The 27,518-nt window shown below is 46.6% G+C and overlaps 1 protein-coding gene across 14 annotated transcripts in view; it reads right to left on the bottom strand.

Moving 5' to 3' along the window:
• Positions 1-27,518, bottom strand: part of DEPDC5 (DEP domain containing 5, GATOR1 subcomplex subunit) — a 92,703-nt gene that overhangs the window by 26,029 nt on the left and 39,156 nt on the right. For 6 of the 14 annotated variants that reach the window (XM_028527497.2, XM_028527493.1, XM_036013686.1 and 3 more), the window contains 10 exons: positions 26,764-26,899; positions 25,685-25,785; positions 18,640-18,705; positions 14,772-14,955; positions 14,159-14,319; positions 10,604-10,721; positions 10,003-10,170; positions 8,817-9,036; positions 7,537-7,670; positions 2,010-2,118 (listed from right to left, as the gene is read on the bottom strand). In XM_028527497.2, the coding sequence (XP_028383298.1) occupies positions 2,010-2,118; positions 7,537-7,670; positions 8,817-9,036; positions 10,003-10,170; positions 10,604-10,721; positions 14,159-14,319; positions 14,772-14,955; positions 18,640-18,705; positions 25,685-25,785; positions 26,764-26,899 (1,397 nt within the window). The remainder of the gene's footprint in view (positions 1-2,009; positions 2,119-7,536; positions 7,671-8,816; positions 9,037-10,002; positions 10,171-10,603; positions 10,722-14,158; positions 14,320-14,771; positions 14,956-18,639; positions 18,706-25,684; positions 25,786-26,763; positions 26,900-27,518) is intronic. The other 8 variants (XM_028527495.2, XM_028527498.2, XM_036013687.1 and 5 more) reach the window with 3 other exon arrangements.

Here is a 27,518-nt window from a genome sequence, read left to right as displayed (position 1 = left end):
AGAAGGCCTCTCTTGTCCTATCAAAGTGTTTTTACTTTTTATGCATTATCACTGAAATTCAGAAATGGCACTCCATCAATCTGAAGGCCTCTAGCTTCCTAGAAGTTTTCTTCAATTCTTTAAGCAGAATCACTGCACTATTTGGCTGTCCGTGTTATCAGTACTGCTGCCACTTTCCACGAGCCACTGTGAACTCAAGTAACAAACCATGAAAACATGTGGCTGTGGAGCTGCAAATTCAGGACCTTCCATGCATCCCAACACAGCACGTTGACTGAAGACACTGTCAGGCATCTCTGAGTGTGCCAGCCAGGGCTCTTCACCTTTGTTTCCTGACTGCACGGGAGTCTGCATCGCCACAACTGATAGCCACCCATCTGGATTTTAGTGTTCAGTCAGAAGATTAGGAGAGTGTTCTAAGTAGTAATCTAATATCTGGTTGTTAGTGCTTGTGGCTCTACACTCTCTCTACCTTTCAGTCCTGTCCCTGGCACTGTTTCTAATCCTCAGAGATGGCAATGAGCAGAGGTCAAAGCTAGTGGTCAATACACGGAGTACGGACGGATTCCCACTGTTCCCCCTGTGTCTCTTCTCTGCCAGGACACACAGAAGCAGAGGTGCTCGTACTGCTCAGATGTGTGTACATGTACGTGAGGACAGGGGAACAGCCTCTCCCTTGACCAAAAGGTCATTCCTGACGCACAGACTGTCCCTGGTGCTGGGTCAGCACGGTGCAGCCTGCAGGCCAAATCTAGCCACTGGTTTATCACAGCCTGCGAGCTAAGAGTGGGTTTGAAATGGTTATGGAAGTACCTACACACAAGCCCTGATCTTGCCCCTTGGCCCACAAAGCCTGTATTTACCAAGGTTTGCCAACCCCTGACCTATGCAAGCTGCCTATAGCCTCGGTGACACTTTTTCTCAGATTTTAGGCCCTTCATCCTCATAGTCTAATTCTGGTAACTTATCAAAAAAAAAATAAGAGATGTGGTCAAATAATTATCTGCAAAGCTGTTATTTGCAGTATTATTGACAATTGTTAATACATTGTAGAACTATACAAATTCATTGAAGAATTATTTAAAATTATTTTAAAAAACTAGACACCATCCACATTTTGAACCAAAAAGGTAAGTTATAAATGAAGGTCTACCTAAATGATGAAATATTATATAATTATTTTTAAAAACCATTCCTTTGAAAAATATTTCATGATATAGGGAAATTTTCATGATATGCAAGTAAAATAAATAAATACATAGGTAGATATACAATTTGGCCACAATTTTGAAAAAACAAAACAAAACAAAACAACATCTATTAAATCTCCTTTATTTCTTAGTCATAGAACCTAGATAGAAGAGCACACAGTCAGCTCACCCAGCACATGAGAATGATCTCAGATTCCGAATGTCCCAGGAGGGTCTGACAGAGCCAAGGCCGTCAGTCTGAAAGGCTAGGAAAGCCTGCCCTACTGAGTTTTGGGCCCCTCTGCTGTACTTGCAATCTGTATAGAGGCCCGAAGCCTCAGGGTTATTTTTTTTTTTTCAGGAGTCTAAGCAAACTGATGGGAATTTCATTATTAAAAAGTGAACGCTCTGATCCTGGACTTCTGCTTGTAGGGAATTTAAAAAAAGAAAAAGATAAAAAAAAGCAAAGAGTGAGCTCTCATGGAATATGCTTCAGTAGCTTTCCACCTGCCCTCCGAGAGACCCAAAGACGTGGCTAAAGGAAAATCAGGAGGCCAATTTCAAAGTTCAAGCCAGGTCTTGGGCCTTGACCAATACTGTTTAGCTTGACTGTTTTATATTTGCATTTATCTAGCAGTTAGCTTCCTCACAACTGTGAGCAGGAAATTTCATCTATAAAAACAGTAATGTGTAAAAGGGCTCAGGGTAGCATTCATCCAAATCCTCAGCGCATTTCGCCCTAGCCTGGAGCGGCTAACCACTCTAGCCCCCATGTGGGGTCTCTCAGAGCATGCTCCCTGCTGGAGTGGCCTCCTTTACCTTTCGTGGGCTGTCCACGTAGGTGGGAGTCATGGCAACGCTGCTGCTCTCGGCTGATTGGGTGGAGCTCTTGCCACTGTGCACAGCTGCCTGCTGCTCTCCCAGACACCTGAAAGGAGGAAAACACATGATTGTGTCTGGCTCAGAGACCCCGACGAAGGACCCACGTTGGCCAACACAACATGAAGACGGCTCTGCTGCTGCCATCTTTGAAATACACATTCTCCTTTGCTTCTCCTTCAGGCCCTGCACGACACCCTTAATTTCATTCACTGTCCTGGACAAACCACCAGCCCTCTACGGTAAATCAGAAAACTGCCCCATTTAAAAAGCATCAGGGCAACATCTGGTGCTTACCTATTACTATGAAAAGGCAAGTGACATGGTTTGAATGACTCCATCCAAAAATACCACTTTTTTAATTGTCTGGGAAAGACTTCTCCTCATTTTTTATTAAATATACCACCAGAGGCACATTCTGAAAATTAGGGCCGCATCAATGGGTGGCATAAACCAAACAGGGTGAGTGTGTTGACTCTCTCTGTGTTGAAGTCTTATATGTTAATTTTTCAAATATGCATATTCATATCCGTCCTCACCAATGAAAAGCACATACATGTAACAGACATCATGTCCTAACACATGACAACTACGCTTTTCTTAGGACGTCTCATCCCATCCTGGTTCTGATGCACATAAACGCACACTTTCATGATTATTTTCCTAATTTTTTTCCAGACTAAAGTTAACTACGAACTATGCTTCCCAAATTAGGTTGTTTTACTATATCACAGCATTTTTATTTGGTAAGTTTCAGAAGGCTCAAGTACAGTCTTAAATGCTTCACTGTGGTTGTAACATATACTCCCCATGGTGGACACTGCGAGGCGCCACGCAGATCCCTCTGCTGTGGCCTTGGTGCCACAGGAACTGGGCATGTTGTCCAGGCGGCTCTGTGGTCAGTCCCTTCAGGGACAGCCCCAGCTGCAGAGCAGCCGCGTGCAAAGCTCTCACCTGTCCCCAGGCTGCCCACAGGCGGTGAACGGCCAGGGAGCGGGTGGCGGGGCCTGGCCATGTTGGTCCAACAGGCTCATCTCTGGAGGCTGTTTCAGCTCCAGAGCTTCGGTGAGGTGGCCCAAGGCTGTCAATGGCCTTGCACAGCATCTCGGCTTCTCCCTCTGCCCACTCCTGCTTCTCCCCACACCCTCTAATAGGTGCTGAGCCCACGACTTTCCTTTATGTTACACTCTGACATGTTACACTCTGTCTCTGTCTGCCTCCCCAGGAACCCAGCCTGTGCCATTTCTCTAGTCTGGAATTCCGACATGTTTGTCATGGGGAAGTAATGTCATACCAAGATTAAAAATTGATTTCTACGATATCTGTCATACCCTCCCTTAAAAAGTTCTTATTATGGAAAAATTTCAAACATACACAAATGTAGAGAGGACAGTATAATCAAATCCTATCTACCCAGGTCCCAAAATTATTTATTTGGAGCCAACCTTGTTTCGTCTGTGCCCCTGCCTATCTCCTTCAGTTATGTTGAAGCAAAATTCACACGTGATATTATTTCACCCATAAACCCTTCAGTATATCCTGAATGTTTAAAAGAAAATTAAAAGAAAAATATAACCACAATTTCAACACCACACTCAAAATTTTAAAAAAGATTTCTAAAATCAAATATTTCCCCAATTATCTCCAATAATTTCTTTACAGTTTGTTTAAAACAGGACTCAACTAAGGTCCCTACATTGCAGTAAGTTATGTCTCTGAAGTCTCCTTTAAGCTATAAACTCCTTTTTATCTCTCCTTGTCCCTGCGATTTATTTGTTGAAGCAAGTAGCTCCTTCGTACTACGAACTTACAGAGTCTGGGCAAGCTGATTACATCCCTTTACTGCTTACCACGTTCCTCCGTGCCCTGCACTTCCTGAGAACTAGAAATTACATCGAAGGCTCGAGCAGATTTATGTTCAATTTGGGGCACGGATCCTTCTTGTGCGTGTTGTGTACTTCGGTCTGGAGCCCACAGCGTCTGGCAGGCTGTCTCTCTCTCTCTGGCGGTGCTAGTTGCCAGTGACGATCTCTGCTAGATCTGCTAGTTCCCCGGAGACCACAACACGGCAACATCCTATCATCCTTCTGTGCCCATTAGCTGGAGTGTCGAAAACAGAAAAACTTCTCCACACCAATTACTTGGTTACTCTGAGGAGTAATCCATATAGGAAAAGCAGAGCAGGAACTTGACTCCCTCCATTCTCCACTGACACCATGGTTGCTCTACCATGTCGCAGCATGTCCTCCCCCACCCCCCGAGCCTCGTGCACAGCCGTACACTGTGACCTTCTCCTGCACTTCCCGAAGGCCGCGTGGCAGGCCGTGACTGGGCGAGCAATGGCGGGAAGTCTTGGTGACCCCCCCAGATACATCATCTGACACACACATCAACCCCATTTACTGAGTTCCGTGCTGACCCATGGACTGGGAGTCAGGGGTTCAGAGACCCCGCCCTTGCCCTTGGAAGCTCCTTGTCCGATGGCTCAGGGGAGGGGATAATTGGTCACAAAAACGTGTACCCGTGAGAACACACATAAGGGCATGCTGCCTTCTGCTGGGAGGGGAGCAGCAAAGCCTGCAGCCTGGGGCCTGCTGCCCGGACTCCTCACAGCCACGCTGCCGGTCGGCACGAGGCCGAGATCCAGGGGCCGCTGTCTTCCAGGGGAGCCTGACAAAGCGTACAAGCTACAGAGAAAGACTGGAAGGGAAGTGGAACAAACAAACACTTGTGGTAGGATGGCAGGACTACAGGTGACACTTAAAAACTTCTTTTCCACCCTGTTTGTTGCAGCAAATGGAACTGGATCAGCTTGGAGCAGGAAAGGAGACACACACAAGCAAACAAGGCTGTGGGAGCAAGCGCTGGGTGAGGGTCTGCTCCTGCTGCTCCACCTCCAGTATCTGCTGCTCCACCACCAGCACCGAGGAAACGTGCCAGGTCTCCCAGAACAGCATCTGGGGCACGGAGTTAATCCCGGTCCCTCCCTCCTGCCCCTTGCTCTGGGGTGAGCCGAGACTCTCGCCCCTCACGCAGGGACACCACCACCCAAGTCATCCCCTCCTCTTCCAGGCTGAGCAGAAACAGGCTCCTGGGAGCTACGGAATGGTGACTCACTGACAAATTAAAATAAGACTGCCCCCCCCACCCCCAGCTTCACACCCTTCCCAGCAACATATGTTCCTTGTTCTTTTTTCCAACAGGAAAGGCCTATGATTAGTTACAGGGAGAAGCTGCAGTCAGAGTTCTGGGGTCTTTCCCTGGGCACGTGAAGGTATTTTCTGAAGAGGACCCAGTGCCCTCAGTAGTGAGCCCAGGCTTTCTCAGCTCTCTTCCTCTCGTTTATCCCCGGCCACCCCGCTATGTTCTTCACTCCTCCACCTGATCCCTTCCGTTCCACATCACTGTCACCCGCTACCCAGCATCTGTAGCCTCTGGCCTGCACTAGTGAGAGCCTACCAAGGGGTCTTGCCTCCCAGGCCCACCTGCCAGACCTTCCTATACTTGAGGCTCATCTCTGAAAACACCACTGTGGGTGAAGACGCTGAATGGATATTTCATGATGTTAAGGAATCGCTATAACTTTTTAGGTAAATGATGGTGTTCTAGTTTTTTTTTTTCAAAGAGTACTTATCTTCCACAGATACACACTGAAATACTACAGACAAAGGAATGCACCTGGGGTTTAGTAAGAAGTCAAAAAGGAAGACGAGAGAAAGTGGGAAGGAAACGGAACAAGCTTGGCCACGAGAGGAGAACCGTGAAAGCTGGGGGATGGGTGAACGCGGATTTATTGTACTAGTTTGTCTACTTTTTAAAAGTTATTTTGAAATTTTCCATTATAATAAGAATACCCTTCAAAGGACCTCTCTTGTCATGACAGTGTGTAAGGACAGCCTGAGTACAACTTCCCACGTGGTCTTGTAACCACAACTCCCACTGTGCCTCGCGTCTGCCCCACATGGCTTCCCGAGAGCTGGATGGATGTGTACAGGCTCCCGTGGGGCAAAACATGGACCCTCACACCAGGCAGACCAGGTCGAGTCTCCTCTCACATCCGGTACAGGGACCCTCGGCACCCCTTTCTCCATCGTTCATGTCTTTCGTGCACCTGCTACGTGCCAGACACAGCACCCAGCCTCCGCCCTCCGGACACAGACAAGTTGGGGGAAGATGAGCAAACCAGGTGTGGCCCCTGGAAGAATGCTGGTGGACGAAGGCCCGGGATGCTGGGAAGCACAGAGGAGACCTGAGCTGGCTGGGAGAATTAAGGGGGCGGGGAATGCTCCCCAGAGCAGGTCCCACCTGCTCATGGCAGTGTTTTCTCCTCTTCCCCAAGCCCCACTTTCCCTCCATGTAAATGCTTCCCTTCCCACACAGCCGATTTAAATCCTGCCTCCTGTGGCGCTGTCCCTGTCCCCCCAAGCAAGATGTGGTCCTACCAGTATTCTAGTGAAGCACTTATGTTTGTGAAGGGGCCACACACTCAAATGCCTGGAGAAGCTGGCCAGGTAGCATGGCTGAGGGTGCAAGGCAAGTCCAAGCGCAGAGGGCATTCTGGTCTACAGTAAACCAGAGGGCACATGTCCGTTCTAAAGTGCCAGCCCATTGTGGCTGAGGATGACTGTGGGCCCAGTGTTACCTGAGCCTCCACTACTTCAAGCAAAACTGGATTAATATATTATAATATAATTTTGCACTGTATTATCTATAATATATTGTTTCATATATTACATAATATAACCATGCATCTTGTTATGTATACTAATATTTTTTCACATGAGAATTTATATAAAACTCAGTTTTGCATATGAAATCTTCAAACTGAAAAAATTTGGCTCAAATATTTAAAATTTTTTTAATGTTTTTAGGACATAGAAACTACTCTGTGATGGTGACTACATGTCATTATAAATCTGTCTAAACCCACAAACGTATGCCAAGAGCAGCCCCTGATGTAAATGAACTGTGGACTCTGGGTGGTTATGTGTCAGAGTAGCTCCATCAGCTGTAACAAAGGTACCACTCCTGTGGGGATGTTGACAAAAGGGGAAGGAATGTGTATGTGGGGACAGGATATGCATGGGACATCTCTATACCTTCTTACTCAATTTTGCTTTGAACCTGAAACTGCTCCAAAAAATAAAGTCTACTAAAAAAATAAAATAAAACAAGCAAACCAAAAAACAAACAAACAACAACAAAACCAAAAACACTCTGTGAGCCAAATCAAACGTATCTCTAGTTCAAATTAAGCCCAGACTGCAAGTTTATAACTTCAGGCCTATTCATGTTATCCCATACTTACCAGCTATGAACCCAGCTTCTCCTCAGGTTAGTGTATTTTTGTGTATCATAGGCTCCTTGCAAACAGAAATCAGATTGCACTGCAGTCACAGCAGTGGGGCACCGAAAATGCTCAGGGGCTGTGGGGCGGGGACACCCCTCTCCCCCAGCAGGCACTTACTTCTGACTGGCCTCCATCTCCAACAGGGCAGACAGAGCTGAAGTTCCTTTCTTCCCAACTGGGGGGCCGGTCGACTCGAGGGAATGTGTGGAAATGGGCCCGGTCATCTGTAAGCCTTTCATGGCGGTCCCTTTCTAAAGCAGAGAAGAGGAGACAGGGCCGTCAGCCTGAGTGGGCCCCTCGGCGGACGCCATTCACGCCCCAGCACGGGCTGCTGCATCTGTTTGCACCGGGCTCTGAGAGGCCAGTGCACTGAGGAATGCGGGCTCTGTGTTCAGTAAATGCCAGGAAGCTGCTTTTCACTGAAATGGAAGTTCCCAAATGCCTGCTGACTCAACGCAAACTGCCTCTTCGAGGTCCTGGACACACATCATCTCATGTTACCCTCATCACAGCTCTAGAAATTAAATAACGTTATGTCTAATTTACGGCAGAAGAAACTGAGTCCCGGAGAAGTTAAACGACTTCTCCCAGATCCCACCGGAGCTGGAATTCAAACTCCGGTCATAAGTGATGCTGCGTACACATGGCATCTGAGTGGGTTAAAGAGCAATGAACTTGAGGTTAAAAACAAAAAATAAAAATAAAAACAGGGACGACGAGGGAGCGCTCCTCAGCAACGACAAGAAACGAACTGTTGACACAAGCGACACCTTGGATGGATCTGAGGCATGACGCCAGTGAAAGAGGGCAGCCTCGGGAGGCCGCATATTGCATGAGTCCATCCATCCGGCATTTGGAAAAGATAAAAGTACAGTGATAAACACTGCAGCAGCTGCCGGGGATTACAGATGAGGGAAGAACGTGGCTACAAAGGGCGGCATGAGGGATTTTTTGAGTAATGGAAACTATTCCGTATCCTGATTGTGGTGGCGGTTACACAAATCTGTACATTGATAAAATTCACGGGCTTGCCCCCTCCCCCACCCACACACACAGCTGGGTGTCCTCAGACGTATCACAAAACCCCAATAAGCCTCAGCGTCCTCACTGGGCAGCGTGTGGTTGGACGGATGAATGCCAAGGTGCTAGGAGCTCTAAAAGTGACACAAGCGATGCTGCTTCTCTTACCCTCTTGGGCAAGTTTCTAATCAGCAATCCAGTACCACGTCGCACAAGCAGCTGCGCTCAACACCGGGTCTCGCCCGGGGAGCTCATGGAGGGGTGGCCCTGACAGTTTAGACTAAATAAACCAGCCGGTGAGAGGTCCCTGAGATCAGGGAGACAGTTCCCGAACCCCAGACCAAGCACAGGCCCCAAGGGGCCCACGGAAGCCTCACCCGCATCATGCGATCCGAGCGGTGGCGCCTGCGGATCCGGTTCAAGCCCTCCACAAAGCGGATGAAGCCATCCAGCAGCTGCCACTCCTCCTCGTCTGCCCGGGGCCTGTCCCCGTAGATGTCGCAGTGGGCCTCCCCCTCCGTGATGCGCTTGGTGGCAGTGACACAGGCTGGCAGCAGCAGGAAGCGGGTCCTCCAGAACTTCAGAGACTCAATTAAGCTGCGGAGGACCAAAGGAAGGAAAGGGGATGAGAAAAGGTAGGCGAGGAAAGCACTCCCGAGGAACACACCCTCTCAACCCTCTCCTCCGAGTTGCTGCGGGAGGGCCCCTCTCCCCACGGTGTGCCACATTTCAGGGCTTCACCTAAAACACAAGCTCTTTGTATGTCAACGATAATTTAAAAAGAAATATTTAAAAAATGAAAAAAAAAACCCAAAAAAACAAAAAACCCACAGGCTCAAAAGTAAGAACGCGAAGATTGCATTTACTCTACCCCTGAGATGCACCCAGGCCCAGTGAAGCTGCAGCTTTTTAATCATCGCAGTCACAAATCTCACATAAAAATTGGGAAGAAGACACCACACGTTGTTAGGAAAACGTTAAAACATGATCTTCATGGGCGTTCTAACAAAGAGCACACCGCCACCAAGTCTGTGCCATTTGTTTTCACGCGGTGAGACACACAACCAAGTTGACCACGTCAGTGGTCCTGAGTGTGCGGCTCAGTGCACACCCACACTGTGGTGCGACCGTCACCACCACCCATCCCGTCGCTGGGTTTTTAACCCAGTGCAGGTGTGCTTTTGTTCTTGCATGTTTTTCTAAAACAGACATCGTTTCAAAATCAGAAAAAAGGCAGAAGTGGTACAATATGGATACACCCGCCCTGGCCAGATGGCTCGGTTGGGTGGGGTGTTGTCCTGTACACCAAAAGGTTGTGGGTTCGGATCCCTGGTCGGGGTGCAAATGGGATGCAAACGGGATGCAACTGATTGATATTTCTCTCTCACATCAATGTTCCTCACTCTCTCTGTTCTCCCCCTTCCTCTCTTTCTAGAATCAATAAGTATATCTTTGGGTGAGGATATTTGTGTGTGTGCGCATGTGTGTGTATCTATATATATATGTATATATATGGATACACTCAAGGCGGTCAAAGGGGAAAGGCAAAGCAGGCCCTCCGACCTGAAGTCCTCAGAGCCGGCGGAACAGATGTACTGATCCAGGTAATTCCACTTGTACTCCTCCAGCCGTTCGTGGGAGAACTCCACCCAACAGGACACGAACTCCGAGTCTGAGTGGGAGGGGCAGAGGCTGTAGGTGTAGTGGATTTGGGCAGATTCGTAAGGGTACCTGGAAAAAAGGGCATGTTCAGAACTCCAAAAGACAATCTTCCCCGATTCCTCTCTACCTTTCCCATCTCAAAACACTTAGCACCATCCTTGGCGTTCAACCCTTGACCACAGTAACCAACCAATCCCCGGGGAATGATAATGGAGATTTCTTGGGTCTTAACTTTTTCATTCTTCTCTCCTCACATTCGTTATTTTTACTTGGCTTGTGAAGAATCAGGTTAAACGTTATAAACTGAATCGAATCCCTTTTGGAAGCATGGGAGCTAGAACCATAAAGTGACCCCAGAAAGCAAAACAGTAACTCTAGAAGAAAAACCAGTCGTCCGACCTCCTCGGTTTGAATTAGGGTAAGACACATAATTCAGTGTGTGAGCAGCACAGGGATGCAATTCAGGGCAGCCGCCGGAAACCTGCCACATCTGAGGACTCACTTGGGGAGGTACCGTGTCACTGTGATCATCTTATCCTTCAGCGTCACTTTGTGGAAGGTCCTGCCCATGCTCAGCCAGTACTGGTCCTCCTCCTCAGGGCGGTTTCGGGACACAAGGCCTAGCCGAGAAAAAAAAAAGTCATTTCCTCCATTTGGTTGAAGGTCATTCTGTTAACAGGCAGTTGCTTCTCTTCCACATAGATTCAGAAAAGGAGAAACAAAAGAGGCAACACTTTCTTTTGAAGAGCAGTTTTGTGGAAAAGCGTTATACTAGGTTTAAAAAAAATGTCCTGAGGTTGGCAGATTTTTCTGTTACTGAACCAACCGGTGGCAGATTAGAGGCTGGGGCTGCTGATAGCACCTAGACAACACAGTCAAGCTAAATAGCCTGATGCTGTTCTGGAAAGTTCTACAGGCATTAACAGGCTGAGAGATGACTATGAGACAAAATGGTCCCACTCAAGCACAAACTGCCACCCTATCATTCGAGGTCCTCACCCCAGGGTGGCAGCTAACCTAGCTTTCTGGCCTTAGCTCCCACGATTCCCACACTGCTACACCATGTTTCTGTCTTAAAGAACCACTTCTTTATTTGCTGTAACTTCTTTCTCCGAACATTTGCTCCTGTTGCTTCCTCTGCCTTCTCTTCCTGGGCCACCATCAAAAGCCTGTGGATCATGTAAGGTCACCACCAAATGCCGCCCCCCCAGAAAGCTCTCGGACCCCAGCAGCAGCCTGAAGTCTACCTTGCAGGTAGCTCAGCACGTCCGTGTCTCACACCCTCACAAACTAAAAGTTCCAGGAGGCCAGGGCCCAAATCTTCTTCACCTTCCTATTTTCTGTAGCACCCAGTAAGTGCCATGCCCACAGTAGGTATTCAGAATATATTAGTTGAATTGAGTAGAACATTGAAATGAAGAAAATCATGAAGAATCAAGAAAACAACAAGCTTTCAAGAGAGTGAAAATAGTGCCACAATGAACAGCCAAGCCAAGGCAATTTCCATGATCCAGAAATGAGAGAGTCACGTGGTGGCGGGCAAGCATGTCAGAAGACGACAGGATGGCAGAGGCTGAAAGGATCCTCCCTGTGAATTCGGAATTTTCCCAGCTGATGGTGAGGGAATGGCAGACAGGTTGCACAAGAAAGATGCCAGGCTGTGACTCAGAGGACCCTGGGTGAAAAGAAACCCCAGTGCTTTCATCTGCCAGCTGTGTGATCTTGGGTACCGAATCTCTCCGAGTCCACTCTCTGCTAGACGGTGAGCTTGTCCCAACCCCAGCATTCTTGCATTCATGCAGCAAACACCCTGCTGGTTGTCAGGAAGACGATGCCATGGGATAATGTTCATGACCACCTACTGGCATGGTGCCCATACCCCATTCCCAGGTAGGTAGACCACAGCTATTCCTGCTTTTAGCCTGCATGGCACTCTTCACAATCTGGGATCAAACACACTCTGGTGGTTTGTCAGTTTAAAGTCCGTCTCCCCAGCAGACTGTAAACTACTGGAACAGCATCCTGCTCACACTCAGTTTTCAATAAATCTGCAACTGGTGAATAGCGTAAGTCACTTAGGGAGGCTACTTTTCCAGTAATTATAATAACAATGGTACCATTTCTGTTGCCATAGAAATAAAAATAATCAAATTTACCAAAGGAGAAAAAGAGTCAGAAAGGGTACAGTCTGGTGAGTAGCCTCTGGCCAAACTAGCCATGGCCTGAGGCTCATGGATCAGCCAGAAGAGAACTGGACACCTGAGGAACTCCAGACCACTAAGAGACATCGATCAGCTACTCCAGAGAAAAGCAAGGAGGCAGTCTGGATGGGACCAGTGACACTAAAAGCAAATTCATTCCACTACTCTGGGGATAAAAAATAAAACCCTTCATGTGGTCCCACGAGACCTGTATCTCCAGACATTTCAGGCCCCATCTCTGGCTTCCTCCCTGGGCCCCACCACACCAGTCTTCTTCCTGGTGCCCAGAAAGTGTCACAGCGCTTCCTGCTTCAGGGCCTTTGCACACACTAATCCCTCCGCCTGGCACGCACTCCCCTTACCTAACGCTGCCTCCCATCCCCAGCCTGCTGCTCTTACTAGTAACTCCTGCACACACCGTGCATCTCAGCTCAAGCATCACCTTCTCAGGGAAGCATCCCTGACCCTCCAGGCCAGACCAGGTCCCCTATGAAATATTCTCACAGCCCCTTGATTCTTCCTACAGCCTTTCTCACAACATGGGATTATATTTCATAGTTTGACTAACGTTATTTTTCCCCACTGGGCTATAAATCCCCCCACAAAGCAGGACCTTCAAAAATACTGTTGAATGAGTGAACGAATATCCATCAACCCGTATTGCTGTATGCCAGGCACAGTAGTTTCCCTTGTAGAGGATTCAAAAAATGAAGCCAGAAGAGTCCTGGCACTCTGAAAGGTTACTGTTCAGTAGAGTCTAGAATATGAAAAGAAGGCAACATATGATAAATATCACAAGGGGCTTTCAATGAAAACCCAGAGGGAATCCAAAGCTTCATCGTAAACAACAGCACCTGGACCAGATGACCACTAAGCTCCCTCCAACAAAACCACACTTCTCTGACCTTGTGGCCAGAGAGGTTCAACGGAGCCGAAGATGATCTGAGATTTTGAGCTGGGTGGTTAAGGGAATAGGGGGTCTCATTAGCTATAGGAAGGAAGCAGAAGATGGATTGTTCCAGGGAGTGACCTTGCTACTTTCTGATTCCAGGCACCCACACTTTATCTCTCTGCCTGAGTTATTTTAGAAGAGTTCTCCAGAGCATGGTTGTAGCTCAATCAGCCTCACTGAGTTTCTGTTACTTATTAGCCTCTGTCACTCATGGATGATGCATTCTTGCTTCAATTCAATAAGCTTCAGTGACAAGAAATGAATCCGGAATAGAAAAAGAAAAACAACCATGAACTTGAGCCCTGGCTGGTATGGCTCAGTGGACTGAGTGCCAGACTGAGAAGCAAAGTGTCAATAGTTCGATTCCCAGTCAGGGCACATGCCTGGGTTGCAGGCCAGGTCCCTGGTCGAGGGCACGTGAGAGGCAACCACACATTGATGTTTTTCTCCCTCTCTTTCTCCTTCCCTTCCCCTTTCTCTAAAAATAAATAAATAAAATCTTAAAAAAAAACATTGAGGTTTGGTAACATCCGAGAACCTGTTGTGTGTCGGGTACTGCGCCGGAACACACACGAGTTTCAGGGTCCAAACTGCTCACCGCGCACTTTGATGCTGCAGTCAGGGCCCAGCTGCCTGCGACTCCAGGTGCCGCCCAAGCCAGGCTGTAGCATTTCTGAACTTGGCCCTATTCTCTTCCTTAAAAGCAGACTTATAGATGAAAGAGAGTTTTAAGAATAAATCTGTGCCTCGTGGAGATTTTATTCCTCCTATAAAGTAAAACTTTGAAAGAAAAATTTTGTGTTGAAAACAATTATTCCTAAATTTATCTGTTCCTTACCATCTTCAAGTCTACTTACACAAATTTAGTTGGAAAAAACTATGGAAGTCCCAGAAGACAACTCACCTCGGCTATACAGGGGGCTGCTGCTCAGCGGTGGCGGGACGGCGGGGTTGGGTTTCTGTGCCTTGGGCTGCACTATGATCTGATAGCCCTGCATGAGACGCTGGCAAATGAACTCTTCGAACACCTGCTGCGCCGTCATCGGCACACCCTCCTCATCCCTCCTGGGGAAACAAACGATGGTTCACATGAATATGCTTCGCCCAGGGCAGAGTGACACCGAGAGGCCACAGTCCCATCCTGTCCTTTGCTTCGACCCCACAAGCCAGCCCTAATAACCATTCTGTGATGATTCATAAAACTAACAATGTGGAAACCAGTTTTCAGAGAAAAGATCAGTTCATGAGGTGGAAAAAAAAAAGGCAGGTAATTTGCTGCCCAAATGAGTAATCTTAGAAAAGGAGATCAGAAAAACTACTGTAAAAAAAATATGAGAAAGCATCAATGAGGAGAAATAGTTAAATGAGGCAAGTCAACAGAACTCCAAGAAAAACCAACAGTTCTTGCATCATAAAATTTCCTAAACATAAGAGGGCACAGGTTTGAAAATTCAGTGTTCTGGCGCACCCCTGACCACGCCCACACTCCCCGCTAACACCTTGCCTCTGACACCAACCTGTCCATGTCCGCTTCTGGGAGGAGGTCGTAACAGCCCTCCGTGTAGTCGTTCTGCAGGCCCTGGCGGTCAGGGAAGTAGTCGGTGGTGAGAGGGAGGCACGCCGGAGTAGTGAGAGACTTCCAGTCCACTCCAACTGTGCAACAGAAGCCTGGCACTACAGGGGGAGCAGACAGCGTCAGAACTGCCTCGTGTAAACAGCGGGGAAAGGTACGTGTGGTCACCACGGCAAGCGTGGACAGTCGGGGGTAGGGAGAGGAGTAGGAGAGGAGGGTGGGGGAAAAAATTCATGGTGAAAGGTGATGAAATTTCCAGGCAATGGGATGGGGAGGGAGAAAGAAAGAGAAAGAGAGAAACAGTGTGTTAAACAATGCAATGCGCGTGCTTATCCAATCCCATCATGCAAATGGGATTCACAGCTGATACTTTTCATTTTCTGCTGATCGTGAGCTACAAGCTGCAATGCCAAGGAGGTTACTGCAGGGCAGGCAGAGTTACACATCGAAGCAAATCGCATTGTAAGAGCAGAAGAGAGCTCAAGCTGGAGCCTCTCCTGAGGGCTGCAGAGTGGCTGGGTGGAGAAAGGAGGCGAGCTCAGCTGGATTTTGGAGCGAACAGCACACGGTAGCAGAATTTAGGAATACTTTCAGAATTGCAAAAATAAGCCACAGATCCAAAAGGGCAGAAGGAGGAATCAAGGATGTGTGGGGAAGTTATAAGGCCAGAATTTTAAGAGTCTGAGCTGAACAACCTGAAAAGAAAAGCTTCAATTGGTAGAGTGGGCCTGACCACATGGGTCTACCCCAAACTGCCTGCTCTTTGGTTAAAGCAGGGTTTCTCCACCTCAGCACTACTGAGATTTTAGACTGGGTAATTCTTGGGGGGTAGCGGAGGGGGGCCACTGCCTTGTGCTTTGCAGGATGTGGAACAGTATCCACAGACCCTATTCACTGGAGGCCAACGGCATCTCCTGGTTGTGAAAACCAAAATGTCTGCAGACATTGTCACATGTCCCCTGGGGGACAAAATCATCCCTAGTTGAGAATGACTGAGTTAAAGTAATAGGGAGGTTATTTCTTTCAGTTATTTGAGCAAAGAATACTTTGCAAATCTCTATACGAGGCAGCGATATGAGACAAAAACACTCCACGCCTTTGCCTCTGAGTCCCGAGTGAGATCCTCACACACCTTGCCTTCGCACAGCACTGTGCGGCTTCTCGTGTGGCACACCTCTGTTCTCTCATCAGCCCTCACACTGCCTCCTCGGAGCAGGTGTGGTGTTCTCATCGACCCCTTTAAACGGCTGGCCAAGCCAAACCTCCCAGAGGTTTCGGGACCAGAACCCTCTCTGTTTGGGAATCTTTCTATCATACAGACACACACTAACCGGCACACCTGAGTCCCACTGAACATGGAGTTAAATGACGAGGGAGGACTTGTGTGCTCAGTCACACAGGAAATATGCCCCCTGCAGCACCACTGCCTTGGGGAACAGGGCCTAACTCACCGGTCTTGGGGTGACTCTTTGTTTGTTTGAATTTTATTTCGCTGTGGTAAGAACACTTAATGTGAGATCTAACTTACCAAATTTTTAAGTGCACGATACGGTATAATTAGCTTAGGCACAATGGTGTACGCAAATTTCTAGAACTTCCTAATCTTGCATAATTGAAACTTCATGTGCATTGATTAGCAGCACCCCGTTTCCACCTCCTCTGTCAAGTGCCTGGCAACTACCATTCTACTCTTGGATTCTATGAGTCTGACTATATGTAGGTCTTTTTAACTCATTAACGCTTCAAGAATTCAGAATACAGCCCTGGCTGGGTAGCTCAGGTCTTTGGAGCATCACTCTGATACATCAAGGTTGCAGGTTTAATCCCTGGTGGGGGCACATGCAGGAATCGACCAATAAATGCACAGACGTGTGGAACAACAAGTCGATGTCTCTCTCCCTGCCCCTCCAAAATCAATAAATAAAAATTTTAAAAAAAGAATTCAAAACATAGTTCAGAACAGCATAATTAATCACCCCAATTTCTCTGTATGGCAAATGAGGGGCTGAGCTTATTCCTACTCGCTGGCGGGAATTCATAGCAGAAGGAAGACACCTGATCGAAGCCACAGCGGGGAAGCCAGAGACAGAAGATAGTTACGTCTTGTTATGCTCTTAAATTGTTCGGGTCCTCATCAGCTTCCTGGTTCTCAGGATTATAAACATCTTTCTGAAATGTTTTTTGCTGGCACATACCAAGACACAAAGAATTTTTAAAAAAAATTAAAGATTTTTAAAATTTCTTTTTAGAGAGAGGAGGAGCGGGGAGAGAAACACTGATGTGAGAGAGGAACACTGAGCAGTTGCCTCTCATACACGCCCTGACTGGGGACTGAACCTGTAACCCAGGCATGTACACCGACTGGGAACTGGACTGGTAACCTTTCGCTTTGCAGGATGATGTCCAACCTACCGAGCTGTACCAGTCAGGGCAAGATACAGAGAATTTATCAAAGTCTGGTCCAAAATCCCCTGGTGAGAAAGGTCCCCAGTTTTTAGTTGAATGATGTTCTTTCACTGGGAAAAGAGTGTGGCCTCTTTTCTGACTCCAGTATCTCCAGCCCTACGAAGACCTCTGGGGAGGTTCCACTTCAGAACATTAAATTAACAATGATAAACACAGATTACTAAATGCAGTGCTGGGGCTGTGCAGAAGAACAGGCTCATCTATTCACTGATGGCAGCTTTCTAGAAAATAATCAAACTGCTGACTGTATAGTGGAGAATATATTCCAAGGCCCTGAACCAAAAGAATAGTACACCAACTGCACCAGGCATTATACCTACATTATAGGCTATAGCAAAAAAAACTAGAAACCATCCAAATGGCCACCCATAAGAAATAATTACTTAAGCTAATCTGTTTGATATTGCCACTAAAAATGACTAGTACAAGGGACCTGAAGAAGTAGTGAAAGGATTGTTAAGTTAATCGTAACTGGGGGCAAAAAGACTCAGTGACGTACGTCTACTGGCCACGGCTAAGTAAAACAGTCTAGCAGGTGGTAGGACTTTTTTCTGGTGTTTTGCTGTTGTAGGTATTTAGATGTTCTCTTAAATACAGTTGACCTTTGAACACCATGGGTTTGATCCATGCGGGTCCACTTATGTGTAGGGTTTTTTCAATAAATACTATAAATGTCCCTTCCTTAGGATTTTCTTAATTACATTTTTTCTCTAGCTTACCTTATTGTAAAGATACAGTAGATAATACATATAATATACAAAACATCTTAATTGTTTATGTTATCAGTAAAACTTCTGGAAAACAGTAGGCTACTGGGAGTTAAGTTTTGGGAAGTCAACAGTCACATGTGGATTTTCGACACACAGGGGCCAGTGCCTCTAACCCCGACACTGTTCAGGGGTCAGCTGTAATTAGTTGTTTCAGATATTTCAACAGAAAACAATGTTCAAAACAAATGCCGCCCAGTCAGACATCTTCAGGTACAGGTATGTCAACAGTTGCAGTTCTTATTACTTCTTCCCAACTTTCCCCCAAAGCCATCAATAGGTCTTTAAAGGACTAAGGCCAGCTCTGTATTGGCACAAAAGCCTTGTGAAAATTCGGTTACCCTTCCCATGCCCCTCTCAATCACATTCCAGAACAGGTCGTCTGGCCATCCCTTCTCGCTTTCCACCTGAGAGGATGAAGAGTCTTCCCTCCCCATAGTGCCTTCCGATACCCCAGAACCATGTGGGCTTCCAGACCATTCTCTTCCCACAGGGCTCCCTCTTGCTTCCTCATGCTGCGACCACACCGCACCCCCACCACCTCATTTCCACCTGACCTGGCCAGCCACCCCCTCTTACTTGGGTCTGGAGAGGTAGAAACACTGTCCTCTAGAGACTCCTTATTCTGGGTCCTAGGATTCATACCTATGGAAAGAGGAAAACAGCTTGTTTTAATGAGACTCATTCTTCAAAAAAAGTTCTGACCAGCTGTGGTTTTTAAAGCCCAAAACTAGAGCTAAAAATAAAAATGTAAGCCAAGTACAAAATCTGTGCTGAGTATTTCCAACAGCACAAAATAATTAATCAAAGAAAAATGATCAGTCTAAAATTTGGGAATGGGCCAGAACTGTACTCTGAGGTTATCAGTACTATTCTTTGCCCAGTGAGACCTTGCAGAAAGCAACTTACTGCTTATATTAGGAAAATGGATATATTTCAAAGTCATTTTTAACTAACTAAAGCAATCTTTAGCCAATATAAAATGACCTATTTAAATTTAGTCTGCTCAACTGTCACCTTCTAGAATTTTCTTCCTCAAATAATGGCTTTCTGAAGTATGACATCAACATTCACTAGTTTAAGAGAAAAAAAAAAAACAATGAGTTTACCTATAGCTAGGCTGAAAGAAAAACAGATCCTTTGAAATGCAACTTACTGACTAAAATGTAATAGCACTCATTTTAAGATATGCATAGAAATATTTAAATGTCTCTTTCAGAACATATATATTTACTAGAAAATTATGACACTATAAAGAGGACTGGAACGATCCTAACTGAACTGGACACACTGGCTGCCTCTGAGAAGAAAGCTGGAGGAGGTGGTGGAAGGTAAATGAGAACTTATGCATTTTACTCTAAATACGTTGCGTAACCTGAATCTTTTATAACAAGAACACATATTTATAAATCCCTCATGAAACCCTGCATAAGACAAACTACAACCCGGGAAAGAGCATTTGCAAATCACATATCTGGCAAAGGACTTGTATCCAGAACATAAAAAGAACTCTGAAAATGCAACAGCAAGAAAATAACCTGATGAGAAACAGGCAAAATTTGAACAGACACTTCACCAAACAACATACATAGGAAGCAAATAAGCACATGAAAAGATGCTTAACATCACCGGTGGCTAGGGAAACGGCACGTTAAAAGCACAGTGAGACACCTCTACACATCCGCACCTCTTTGAATGGCTCAAGTGACAGGTCACGCCGAGTGCTGACCAGGGTGCAGAGCAAAGAAACCTTGACCCATTGATGGTGGGAATGCAAACGATACCTCACTCTGGAGAACAGTTCTGCAGTGTCTTTAAAAGTTAGACATACATTTATCATTTGACCCAGCAATCCCACTTCTAGGAATTTACCAGAGAAATGAAAATTGATGTTCACACAGAGACCTGTTATGTAAATGTTTAAAGTGGCTTTCTTCACAGTTGCCAAAACCTGGAAACAACCCAAATGTCTTTGGGTTAAACAAGCTAGTAAGGACTTCCATACAATGAAATATGACTGGGCAATGAAAAGTAGTGAACATTACTATGATGCATGCGACAACTCAGACGTATCTCAAAAGCATTATGCTGAGTGAAAGAAACCAGATTCAAAAAGCTACACCTTGTGGAGAAGCCAAAGAACTTACACGCATGACCCATGGACACGAACTAAGGGGGAGTGGATTGCTGGAGAGAAGGGACATACAGGTCGGGGGGGGGGGGGGGGGGGAGGGAAAAAAAATAGGACAACTGTAACAGCATAATCGATAAAATATACTTTAAAAAAAGCTACACCTTGTATGAGTCCATCTGCATAACATGCTGGGAAAGGCAGAACCAGAGGGAGACGGAACAGATGCCAGTGGTTGCCAGGGGAGGGGGGAGGGGCTGAGCACAAAGGGGCAGCACGAAGGAATATGGCGGGCAATGGGAATGTCTTGTTTCTTGATGTGTTTATTGGTGGTTATGGCTCTATGAATTTGTCAAATTTCATAGAACTATACACTGAACAGAGCAAATTTCACTGTATATAAATTTTAAAATAAATATTTTTAAAATTTAAAATGATGTCATTGGCCAAAAAAAATTTTAGAACTTCTTTGGAACAGCCTTCAGCAGATTTTTAACAGTTGCTGGTCATCACCGTAAGAAGACACAGTTTACTAAGTCAGACAAATACAGTGTTTCATTTTATCCCGACCCACACTCTGAGGCAGACACGAGGTAGGTATTACCCCTTTTCCACGGATAACGACACTGAGGCTCAGAGAAGTTAACTTCCTGGAAAGTCACACAGGAAGGAGGTGAAACGCACACTCCTGCTTCCCTCTGCAGATGCTGTTTCCTGCCTATCCATCTGGGGCACCCGTTTTCAGCTATTGAAAATGTCATCTGTTCTTTGTCAACAGCCAAAAGTCACTTGAAGCTAAATTTTCTGAAAAAGCTAGCTTGGCTGATTACATCCATTTTCATGAAAACACAAAGCATGACTATAAAGAAGAAATGAGGTAGATTTTCTTGGTCAGCCTAAGAACTGGTCTGAAGGCAATTAGGAAGCAGGCATTTTCAAAACATTCTGAACAACAGAATTATTAAAACACGTCACCTCACAGGTTTGGATGCTGAGTTCAGTTATTAGATCCCCTGTTTTTCTTTTGAAGAAAACCCAATCCAGACTTCGTCTATAAAAACTGAATAATGAAACAGTTCAACTTACAATCACGCAAACAATCGCTTATGTTCAAAGAGCCAACCCATAACAGGTTCTCAGAGTAGCTTTGGCTCCCAGGCCAAGAGGACATTTGTGCCGTTGGACATTTCCAACGGATACGAACACATTCTAAGAAGCTTATGCACGGCTTCCTTGCATTTCAAGCCTAATTCACTGCCTCTCCCACCAGTCGTCCCTTCGAGTCTTATTTTCAGTCAAACAGACCTGCTATTGGCATGTGACAGCCCCGACCACCAGAGAGGACAGAGGTGAGACTGCCTGGTCAGCCACCTATGCTCCAACCTGGAATTTGGGGATGAATCTCAGTGTGAAGGATCAAAGGCAGACACAACCTGGAGGGCCGATGCTGAGAAAAGTCATCTCAGTTCTGTCTCATCTGACATCTGCTCAGAGTCAAGAAGTCTAAATGTGTTCTCAGGCCGAAAGGGATAATCAATGTGGGGCCTTTGGGCCTGGTTCCAGGGGGTAGCTACAAGTCCGTTCATGGGGCAAGTCATTGCTCCTCTCTTGGCTGCAGGCATTGTACTTACCCTTAAAAAACCCAACCTGCCTAGGCCCTGGCTAGGTGGCTCAGTTTGTTGGAGCATCACCCCATACACCAACAGGTTGTGGGTTCAATCCCTGGTCGGGGCACATACCTAGTTTGTGGGTTTGATTCCTGGCTGGGGTGTGCATACAGGAGGCAAAAGATCGATGTTTTGCACATCAGTGTTTCCCTCTCTCTCTCCCTTGCTCTCTCTAAAATCAATAAACATATCCTCAGGTGAGTACTGAGAAAAAAAAGCCCCACAAAAAACCTAACCTGCCTGGATGAGTGAGTCTGAGGCCCTGTCTTCTGGTCTCAGTGTTCTGTGACTTACTCGTTCTTTAACTCTCAGGCCCAATCTGCCACATGGACCTAACACTCAACACAAACACCAGCTTGGAGATTCTGGGTCCCAACACCAAAGAGAAAGAAAACTTGGCATCGCTTATTTTCCTTTTCAAACTTATCTAGAGCACTTACGCCCAATGAAGAGAATGACCCCAGAGCAAGTCATCAAGTGGTGCCCAGTTAAGAAACAGAGGCACAGAAAACTACCTGCCCAGGCCCTCCAACTGCTTGGTCCCTGCTGGGCCGCACGTGGAAAACATGTGAATAGTTCAGGTGCAAGGCTCCAGCCGATGATGCTCAAAATGCAATTCAGCGGGGCCAGAAGGGAAACCCACAGAGATACCACTCCTGTGAATCGTGACTCACATGTGAATTAAGTCCAAATGAGGAGAAAATCTGAGTCATGCCTGAGTGCCTGCAGATGGTGCAAACTGCCAGGCCCAGGGGGTGAAGGTGAGCTCACAGATGAGGTCTTCTATTTTTTAATGAACAAAGTGTTAACTAGGTGGTTTGTTTAGACCTCACCTTGCCCCAAAACAAGAACCCAATGTGACATTTTGCCCTTGAGAACCCAATTTACTTTCTTTTTAAATTGATTTTATTTTATTTTTTCAATTGATTTGAGAGAGAGAGAGAAACATCAATTTGTTGTTCCACTTATTGGTATATTCATTGGTTGACTCTTGTAAGTGCCCTCACTGGGGATTCAAACCTGCAACCTTAGCGGATCAGGATGACACTCTAACCAACTGAGCTACCCGGAAGGGCAGGAACCTGATCTACTATTTTTTTGTTGTTAGAGATTTTATTTATTTATTTTTAGAGAGAAGGGAAGGGAGGGAGAAGGAGAGGGAGAGAAACATCAATGTGTGGTTGCCTCTCACGAGGCCCCCACTGGAGACCTGGTCCGCAACCCAGGCACATGTCCTGACTGGGAATCGAACTGGTGACACTTTGGTTCACAGCCCACACTCAATCCACTGAGCTACGCCAGCCAGGGCACTGATCTACTTTTGATCCTTACAGTTTTGTGAGACAGGCAGGCAGGCAGGAAGGCGAGGGAAGATCTTTATGCCCATTATACAGATGAAGAACCTGAGGCTCAGCATGGGCTGAAGGCTAAACTCCAAATGCTATGAGAGCAAAGGCTGGGTACTTAGTTCTGGTCATTTTCATCAGAGCATGCTCTCTCGTCCACCACATCATAATTTAGGTCACACGTTCAAACCACACTGTATCACTGGAACCACTCACAGTCCAGCTCCCTGCGAGAGGGCTTTCTTTTCATGGTTGTTACCCCACATGGAACTGCCTCACATGGAATCCCACGCCAGAGCTCCCTGAGGTGAGAAGAATTAGTGTCTTAATCATTCTGTTTCTTTTCAGGCCTTAGCACAGTGCCTAGAGTTCCAGAAGTACTTCTGCAATGGGTAGGAGTTTAGTGGGTATGGAAGAAGCCAGCCATATTCTATGAGGACTGAGGATGACTAGAAAGAAGTCAGTTCCAAATCATGCAAGGCAGAAACAGACTGCCTGATGCTTCGAGGAAAGGAATCCAGTTAATTGTTCCAGAATGAACACTAAAGGTTGTAAGAGAGAGAAGAAAAACATTCTTCAGTAAGAAGCTAACTTCAAAAGGCTTTTAGCATTCTTCCAACTCCCTGATATGTGCCAGGCATTGTTTTAAACTCTGGAGATACAATCATAAAAAAAAAGAGAGAAAGATGTATATCAGGTGGTACTATGGAGATGTAGTAGGCAGGGAAGGTAGATGGGAATCGCCAGGGTAGAGAGCGGCAACTCAAGTAAGACCTGAAGGAAGAGAGCAAGCTCCGGATAGGGTGGCCATGTAATTTATCATCCAATCCAGAACACTTCTAAGAGGGAAAGAGGGCACTCTGAATACTCATAGAGGACAATAAATTCAAACCAGGACTGTCCTAGGCAAACTCAGATGTACAGACTTCAGCCACGAAGCTCTCTGGTGTAAGGCCATAGCAAGAGAAAGGACACGAGGTTCAGAGTGTGCCTGATACATCTGGGGAACCGACAGAGTGGAGAGGAGTAAGGAGCCACGTGACTCAGGGGGCTCTGTTGGCCCCCACAGTGCCTTTGGTTTTTACTCCAAGTGCACTGGGAAGCCCTCAGAGGGTTTTGTGCAGATAAATTTCATAATCTGACTTCTACTTTTAAGAAGTTACTCTGAATTGTTGAACTGAAAATAAACTACATGGAAGAGCAGTCAGTAGGCTACTGAGATAATTCAGGCAAAAGATGATGGATGGTATGTTGGACTGAACTAGGATTGGTGGAGGTAATGAGATATGGTAAGATTCTAGATATATCCTGAAGGTAAATCTGACATTAATTGGTAATTGCACATGGTAACAAAGGTTAGAATAATTTCATCTAATTTCTTTCTGTGGCTAGTTAACATGCATAATTAATCAGGAAGCATAAAGTCAAAGATGCGAGTTCAATTCCCATGTGAGGCCAACGCTACAGACCACCTCCTGATGACCCCTGACCCCTTTGAAACCACCTGCTACTGGTCATAAAGGGGCTGGACAAAAGAAGGATGGCCCTACTTAACTCTAGTACCCTGACCAGAAAAAGAACCTGAGGGGCCCACACCTTCTCTAAGAAGCTAAACATTCTAGAACATGTTCATGTAATTGAACACTTGCAGACCAATTAGAATAATTTTGTGGGTCATTCAGATGCTTCTCACATATGGCAGCTCGGTCTTGGAAGCCTAAATTCATTTGTCAAAAAAATGTGCCGAACGATGTGAGGATGAGTCAAGATAGCTCTTTCAGTCTAGTGGAGAGACAAACATGGAAACAGCGGGATCCGGACACGCCAAGTGGTACAACTGGGCGATGCCTGTGAAGCTCTGTGGAAACGTGCCCAACATCTCCTGGGTTGGCTTGGGGAGGAGAGAGGAGCGCCGGGGGGGGCTGCAAAGAAGAGGTACTGTTGGAGCTGATTCATAAAGGCTAAGCTGACATTTCCCAGGCAGAATCAGGGGTTGAAGACAGAGAGAGAAGAAGCATGTTTCATACAGAGAGGCTAGCCTACGCAAAGAAATAAGAGGAAGAACAAAGCACCACTCTGTTCCTCTCCGGGCCTCTCCTGATTGTTTTTATGGAGGTGGGTGTGTGCCTCCCCCACCCCACCCCGCCCACACATAACTGAAAGCTCTTGTGGAGCAGAGACCTCCCTGCTCTGGCCCTGGTGCTGCCCTCAACGCCAAGTTCGCAAGCCGCCCTCAATCACGACTCACTGGCAGACCAATGATAAATGTGGCTTGACCAGCATGTTCCCAGCTAAAAATGTAACGTGCGGTCCATTTATAATCCCATGTATTATAAAGTACTGCTTCTAAATAGGTCACCCAAAATTGTGGCTGAAATGATCCCAGAATAGACATGGCCCTTCTTTTCTGATCCCCAAGTCATTTCCAGACGTGAGCCTGCTCTGGGCATCCCGACTCTGTCACCTCTCGGATCGGTTACCTGCACCACTGTTGTTGCTAAGCAGGCTGGCAGAAAGCTCTTCCGTTCCACTGAAGCTCAAGAAGGACACGCCGTCATCAGGCTGGCGGGAAGAGCTGTGCCTGCAGAGAACAGAGCCCAGCCACCTGGCTTAATGCACATCGTCACCTCTTCGGTCCTGCTCACCCTGTAATCCCACCAGGGGTTTTCACCAGAAACAGGCCTGAATATTCAGCCACACAAGTTGGCAACCCCTGGGATCCAAATCACAGGCTACCAGGCCTCCAGGCTTGGTTTGTGTGTCCGTTCTGGCCTCTTGTGACTGGCTGCTCCTACCCTGGCACCTTAGCTGCCATGCCATGCTAGACCGCTTGCCCTTTCTGTCCTAAGCTTCCCCCTGCTACCACCAACAGGAGGGTGTGAGGTGCTTGAAAAGAGGTACCAAGTTAGTCTGGTAAAGATGGTCCCAGCTGGTCCATATCCCTCATCCATCCCATGGGTCAAACACTGCTCTTTGCAAAGTGCTTCCTCATGCATCACAGGGAGTCTGGGTGGAACCCGGGCTCCTGCTTATCAAGGCTTAAATGACTTTCTTCCTGCACTGAGTCTCTTTGGATGCCTGTAATGCATTCAGAATTCTGGTACAAAAAGAGTTATTTTTAAAAACACAGGCCTTGATTTTCATTGCTTTTAGCATTAATTTATTCTAAACACAACAGTGAAACTTCTCAACGATCAAAACGACAAAAGTCATAGACTGCCCAAAATGCACAGCACCAATCCCCTACCTCAGCACCTCTCTTCACCCTGGACTGAGGAGTAGAAGAAACCCATGGCTGAGGTCTACAAAGTGTGCTTTTGAATTACACCTGAAGCTTAAGTAGGGCCTAGGTAACCTCTGCCAGAAATGACAGGCTGTTTACTTTGCACTTGGCCCATTGCAGGGAATGATGCTAACTGACAAAGGAAAACCCTCTTCTCATGCTGTCTCTTCAGGTCCTATAAACATGACGTTTTGTCACTGGTCTGTTCTGCACATTGTCTTGGGTGCTGAAGAATGTCCTTCAAGGTCCCAGCTGGAGCACCGTGCACATTCTCACCTTCCAGCGGCTTCATGATAGGCTAACTCCAGCAGCTCTGCAGAGGAGTGGGTCGGGTCCCTCTGCCTGCTGCCCTGCAGCTCCGCCATGTTCTGTCGGGTCTGATGATGGATCTGGATGGCCTCTCCGGATGGTCCTACCCAGACAAAGATCCACTGAGCACCATGTCCACCCGGCAGCTAGTGCTGTGCATTTAGCTTTAATCTTCCCCTTTTCTGGCTGCTGGGATGCGAGTGTCAGAGAGATGGAAAGAGCACACCACAGACCACACACACAGAGGAACGTTACACACGTGACCCTCCGGCTCCCACATGGGACATCTCCTCTTCCAAGCTGAACTCATCCTCCTGTATGGCCTCATGCTGGTCATCCTGTTCAGCCTAAGAGTATTTAATAGCCTCTGTCTCATGCACATCAATCGAGACGCCACAGAGAAATACAGAAGTGTAGGAGGCAAGAGCCCTTCCCAGGAAGGTTAACACAAACTAAATGAAGAGCAACACACAAGTGACACACCCACGACTCTGTTAATATAGAGAGATGGCAACAACTGTGACTTGAAGAAGCAGAGGATGCACAAGCGCAAAAGACACAAGTAGGAGATAAATCAGAATCAGTCAAGTCTACTAAAAAATGCTTCCTAGAGAAAGAGAATTTTCAGAGTGTTAAACAAACTCAGCAGGGGCTGAAGGAGAGGCTATCTGGGCAGAGGAAACAATCTGCGTGAGACCCCCAGCATGAAGAGGCAAGACAAG

This window comes from Phyllostomus discolor, chromosome 13 (assembly GCF_004126475.2).
Source record: "Phyllostomus discolor isolate MPI-MPIP mPhyDis1 chromosome 13, mPhyDis1.pri.v3, whole genome shotgun sequence".
NCBI classification, from domain to species: Eukaryota; Metazoa; Chordata; class Mammalia; order Chiroptera; family Phyllostomidae; genus Phyllostomus; species Phyllostomus discolor.
Note: the sequence above shows the minus strand (reverse complement) of the source record. Positions and strands in the feature narration are given on the sequence as shown.